We start from the raw sequence: 6,191 nt of genomic DNA, 5'->3' as shown, positions 1-6,191 counted from the left end.
TTCTATGTAACGGAGATAAACAGTTGACATATTAGAAACGTCAAGCATGTTACAATTTAGCAGAAAGATATTGTAATGCTATTTCGAAAGTGTTGAATCCATTCTTGCAGTTAGAAAGTGTAAGATAAAAGCAAATCAACACGTGCATAAAACAAACTCTGTATAAAAACAGACTGATGCAAGTGAATTTCTAGTGCTGCGTTTTAGTTTCTTCCTATTTAACACTCCTTTAAAACACAACAATTTAGGTTGTTTTTTTCCCTGCTTACATGAAGAAGGCTTATGTCAAGGCACAGTCCTATAGGCGACGCATGGCTCAAACGAGCATCAAGAATTCAATGGCTGGCTCGAGATTGTCAAGATGAAGAAACAACTCCCTGATTGGTGAGGTGCGGGGCCCGTCACGCTGTAACCAATGACAGGAGAGGAAGAGAGAAACGCGGAGAGCGTTATGATAAGGAGAAAATATTAATTCCCCTCGCGGTGGGCCGTGACGTCAGTATAGGAAGTCAATGTAGAGCAACACTAGAACGATTACAAGCAAAGGGGGAGCGTGATGTCCAGGAGTTATCCCTCCGAATCTCCACACCTCAACTTAGAGAGAAAGTTCAATAGCCATAACAAAAGGACGTGGACTACACAGACAGACCCACTGCTCATTTACAATCGAATGTAACAACATCTTCTTGGACCGTATTTTTTTCTTACCATTTTATAGAAATATAAAACGTGGATTTCGGCTTTGTTTATTTTCCCGACCATTTCAACTCATAAATTCGTTTGACTTTTAGGTGTACATGTGCCTCGGTTTGTGTTATATTATAATTTTCATCGGTTTTGAAAAAAATGGAGCATATAACCGGTGTCCTAATGTTGTTATGAAGACTTAAATCTCCATATCTTTTGCTTTTCTTACTATGGAATCGTCCAGCGGCTCTAACTTTGGAATAGACACTATTTTATCCAACCCTACTAATTCTGTTAACCCTGCGCTAATGAACGGAGATTTCCGCCTCGGTGACAGCAGGATAGCGGATTTCAGTCGGAGCCAGGTCACCCCGTCCCCGTCATGTTCGGACATAGATACGGTGGGAACGGCCCCCTCTTCCCCAATCTCCGTCACCATGGAGCACGCCGAGCCGCATCTGCTCCAAGACAGCTTACCGCACCACCACCACCACCACCACCTGCAGCCAGGGAGTTTGCAGCTATCGCCCCAGCCACAGCAGCTAGGGGCTGGAGCCGGTTGTGCCCCCAGGACTGCCACCTCTTCGTTTTTAATCAAAGACATTTTAGGCGACAGTAAACCTCTAGCAGCGTGCGCACCTTACAGCACCAGCGTACCGTCACCCCATCACATCCCCAAACCAGAGAGTGCCAGGGACAGTGGGGATGGCTTCAGGGCCAAGTTGGAACAAGATGAAAACAGGAGCAAGTTGGACAAAAGAGAGGATATGGAAATGAAATGCAACGGTAAGAGAATATTTAGGATACATTTATATGGAAATATGTTTTTATGGTATAGTTATTGGATGGAGTAAATTAGGTTTTAGTGTACACAAAAACGTGTTTTATTGGGTAGGCTGTCATAGTATAAGCTAATGGTGTGTAGAATACATCCAAAGCATATTTGTGTTGAATTGTCTGTGCATAAAAAAGTTGATAGCAGCCTGTATAAACATTTTCCTGGAAGATAACCATCAAATTGAATAGGCCAACTGCGCAAATAATAGTCTAACAACAATAATGTGTTGGTAGTAGCCTACGGTTATTTGTAAACTAATGCATATCTATTGTACAGCATAACTGCCTTGAATGTAGACCACGTTGAAAACTAATTCCAGAAAGGAATATAACGCTATCATCTGTCCTTCAATTCCACATCAGAAAGTAGTATAACTATAATACTTTTGCATTTTCTGTCCATACAAAAAGTTGATAGCAGCCTATAAAATATGTTTCTGGAAGATAACCATCAAATTGACTAGGCCAACTGCACAAATAATAGTCTAACAACAATAATGACAACAATAAGAATAAGACTATGGACATCTTAAATTCAAATTAACAGTGCAGGCTAGTTGGTTATATGTTGGTAGTAGCCTACAGTTATTTGTAAACTAATACATATCTATTGTACAATATAACTACCTTGAATGTAGATCATGTTGTGTGTTTCTTTTTTTTTTTTTGTCTTATTAGACAATGATATTTAAGAGGTGATTTTCATTTTCCTTTTTTTATTTAGCATAACAGAACCGAAAACAGATGTAAGGCTGGCTAGATATGTTCCCCGTGCGCAAAACTCCCTAGTGGGTCAATTAGAGAGATTATTGTTCTTCCTAGAGGGGGGATCACAAGCGGGCAGAAACTGCTACAAATATAGATGGATTGACACATCGATTTCCCAGTTTTACTGCTAAAAACTTAAGTTGACAAATACAGTCCGAATTTCTTATAGGCTGTTGATTTTTCCCCTAGCTGTCTGACAGGTGCAGTCAGTGACTGCAGTGCTTCAGTTTCAACTGGACTGCTCATCTTTATGAAATAATAGGCTATTGTGAGAGGTTCAACGTTTAAAACCAATTGTTTAATTCGATTGGTTTATATTTTTCCTTGTTAGAATACGTAGGCCTATTTGACCTTATTTTGACTCAGGACTAATAGACAATGTATTTGTTGCTAATTTATTTTTCATTGAGCCATTGAACCATTAAGGCTTTAATTATTTAAAAACTGAAATGATTGTCCACTAATGAATATGTTCTATAATTTTTCACATTCAGGAACAAAAGAAGAGAATGAACGGGAAATTTCAAGTAGCAGAGATAGTCCTCAATCACGGTCAAAAAAACCTCGCAAAGCACGGACCGCCTTTTCAGACCACCAACTCAACCAGTTAGAGCGAAGCTTCGAGCGCCAAAAATACCTCAGCGTGCAGGATCGCATGGACCTCGCCGCAGCACTCAACCTGACCGACACACAAGTAAAAACCTGGTACCAAAACCGACGGTATGTCACACCTACTTCAAAGCATCATTATCTTCATCATTTCATTTTAATTTAATTTAATTTGTATAATTTCTATTATTATTGGGCTATTATTATTAGCCTTTTTTTTGTTATGCCTATTTGATGGTTTTTGTTGGTGGTGACGTTGGTATTATTATTTACATTAATATAATACTATTATAACATTGTAATAACAGTAGTAGGCCTATGCAATTTCAGACCATAATAACACGATTTAAGGTGGATGCATGTGTTGTTTAGTTAATTTCGTTCCTAATTAATAGTGCAGTTTGGTGTGTTTTTATATTTCAAGTGCACTGCCTTTTCATGCAGACCCATAACGTGGATGGATTTAAGTTAATTAGGCCTACTGAACAGACAGAATAGAATAGAATAACTTAAGAACAGATCAAGGGGAATAATTAAACAGGCCTAATGAAAATGGTTGTCATGGAACAGACAAGGATATATTTACAAGATGAACCCACACCGTTTTATTCCATGGTATTGGTTATTGAAATACACGTCACTCTGGGACTATTAAAGTCTGTCTGAACAACACATGATGTTGGCAATGCACAATTTGCCTCTCTGGCGTCATTGTTAAGATTTCCCCAATATGTCAGCCAAGATTAGTGTTAGCAGCGCCCACCTAGTAAGACAAAGACACAACCCAATATAATGACGAAATATGTTATGACTACAATCATTTTTTCGATCCAGCAGTTATTTTTCTCGTTGAATGTAGCAGCCTATAGTACAACACATACGTTTTTATAAATGATTTAGGTATAATATAACATCTTCAAGTAAATCTGCCAATGTTCACAGCATACTTGGTTAGTTTATGCAGAGTCCTAACGAGAAGGATCAATGAGCGAGTAATGACCTGAAATGAATCTATGATCTTATCAACCAAATATAGGCATTGCACTGTACACTTGAAATACATTTTCTGGATGTAGCTACAGGTCCTTTGCCTGGGCTAATTAAAGGCATAACCACCGATTCATGCTGCAAATAATTAGGCCTCACCAATTAAGGGCCCGTTTGGGGAATTCTCGGAGCCTGAACCGGTTAAATAATTGATTTGTTGTATTTTGATCTGATTTCAGGACGAAGTGGAAAAGACAGACAGCGGTCGGATTAGAGCTACTGGCTGAAGCCGGAAATTATTCCGCCTTACAAAGAATGTTCCCGTCGCCCTATTTCTACCACCCGAGCTTGTTGGGTACCATGGACAGCACGACAGCAGCCGCAGCAGCCGCAGCAATGTACAGTAGTATGTACCGGACTCCGCAGCAACCACATCCCGGTCTCCAGAGACCCCTTGTCCCGAGAGTACTCATCCATGGCCTTGGGCCGGGGGGCCAACCGGCATTGAACCCGCTGGGTAACCCCATGCCCGGCACGCAGCATCAGCGGTAGAAACTAGAACAAGACGATTCCTGTCAGAAAAACTGTTTTAACCACATTTGATGTGAGTAACTGCGTTGAACGATGAACAATACATTTGAAGATGACAATATATGACAGACAATTTTACAGAAGGAGAAGGAGGTAATATTTAATGACTGAGAGACAGTTCTGACGTAACCACGAACTGTCTGCAGCATCGAGTCGAGGCCATGACAGAAAAAGGACTGTTCATATGTATGATTGTTTGTTTGTTTTTTGTACAAATTCACTTATACTAGAAAATAAACTTATAAAGTTTATTAGATGGAGAAAAGGGTTGAATAAAGACGGAATGATACTAAAATGAATATTCTTGGATACTTCTATTGGGTCAGACGTCCGGGGCTGCCAGTCTGAACTTGGAACTGCAATGCCATCCAAACATTCATAACCCCATGTGGCGTTAAAATGTCTAAAAACGTATGGTGTTAATATGAGATAGGCCTACAAAGACAAAATAATATGTTTATATTTTGATAACGTGCAGTCAATTAGGTTATCAAGGAGCCAAAACGATAACTCCTAAAATTACCTCTGTAGCCCAAATGATAACGATAATATTTGTTTTCATTTTACATAATGAACATACATCAAATTTTCGTTTTTTTCGTTTTTTATCTGAAGCCTAATCTTCATCTCGAATCCCTGGATTTAAAGTGTTACAATTTATTTCCTATAGATTTAAAAGTCACCTACAGATTCAAAGTTGTGAGTACATTTGTATTTAATCGAACATGAGGATATACGAGACTTTCTTTAGGCTACTTTTCAGTTTATCTTGTGACCGCATTCATTTTGCGAGAATTGTACCCTTGTGGCCTAAATGCAAAGGCAGCAGGCATATATCTCTCCCTCTCTCTATGATGGTGAAAATTAATGGTTTGATTAGCTGTGATGCTGGGTTGCTGCGGTGGGAACCGGGAAGGTGGTCCTCGCGCAGCAGCTGTTCTATAGGAGCACAACGCTCGAGACAAGCGCTCCGGACAGACAACAAGCGCTCCGGACAGACAGCAAGCGGGAGGGTTCTCAGCGTGAGCGATCAAAAAGTCTATCAACACTAAAACCATACTTTTTTTGAAACAACACATCGCTGCACATTATCCGTTGGCCACCGTTATCCGTTGGCTTTACGGCGAAAACAGAAAATCTTAATACATTTTCTTGAAGAAAAAAATAAAGTTTAACCTACCTAAACCAGATTCAGATGTATGATCATGCCTAGTAAGCGAACCCATTTGACGTATAAGAACCAGGAAGGGCAGTGATTTATGAGATATAAACAAACCAATATTAGAGCTACTGCGCAAAATATCAGAGCCTAACCTTTTTCCTTCGTTTATTGCAGTGGGTTATATCAGGGTCAGTGATATACACACAGTGTTTCTTGGTAGTCTAAAACACATATATGTAATACAAAAGTATACACCTCACACACATGATTATGGGCTTACAAAAACGATTTTACCTGTACCATGTCAGATATAGAGCTGAAACGTATTCAATTTTGAGTTTGCCTCCCAATATTATACTTTATATCACATAAGACTGAAATATAGCTGTTTGACATAGAAACACCAGATGTTGTTTTTGAAATAATGTTTATTAATTACGAAATTATGAAAAATGTCAATAACATTCAACCCATGAGGTCATTTAACTGCATGATAGGACTACAAAATAATTCAGTTGGCCTCAGCCTTTTGCACCTGTCTTGGATACTC

General features: G+C 39.2%; 1 protein-coding gene across 1 annotated transcript; it reads left to right on the top strand.

The window, feature by feature from the left end:
- Window positions 1–857: 857 nt before the first annotated feature.
- Window positions 858–4,751, top strand: LOC139410221 (barH-like 2 homeobox protein). The gene is made up of 3 exons (XM_071155691.1): window positions 858–1,473; window positions 2,787–3,012; window positions 4,128–4,751. The coding sequence occupies exons 1-3, from the start codon at window positions 918–920 to the stop codon at window positions 4,438–4,440; spliced, it is 1,095 nt and encodes a 364-aa protein (XP_071011792.1). The 5' UTR covers window positions 858–917; the 3' UTR covers window positions 4,441–4,751.
- Window positions 4,752–6,191: the final 1,440 nt, after the last annotated feature.

The sequence above is a fragment of the Oncorhynchus clarkii genome, chromosome 5 (assembly GCF_045791955.1).
Source record: "Oncorhynchus clarkii lewisi isolate Uvic-CL-2024 chromosome 5, UVic_Ocla_1.0, whole genome shotgun sequence".
In the NCBI taxonomy this organism is placed as follows: Eukaryota; Metazoa; Chordata; class Actinopteri; order Salmoniformes; family Salmonidae; genus Oncorhynchus; species Oncorhynchus clarkii.
The sequence above is the reverse complement of the archived record's forward strand: the minus strand, read 5'-3'. Positions and strand labels throughout refer to the sequence as shown.

Bases quoted from the DNA above. Each gene is read 5' to 3' on its own strand.
- LOC139410221 (XM_071155691.1), top strand. From the start codon at position 918: ATGGAATCGTCCAGCGGCTCTAACTTTGGAATAGACACTATTTTATCC. The intron at 1,474-2,786 runs GTAAGAGAATAT...TTTCACATTCAG, and splicing joins TATGGAAATGAAATGCAACG to GAACAAAAGAAGAGAATGAA. The intron at 3,013-4,127 runs GTATGTCACACC...ATCTGATTTCAG, and splicing joins ACCTGGTACCAAAACCGACG to GACGAAGTGGAAAAGACAGA.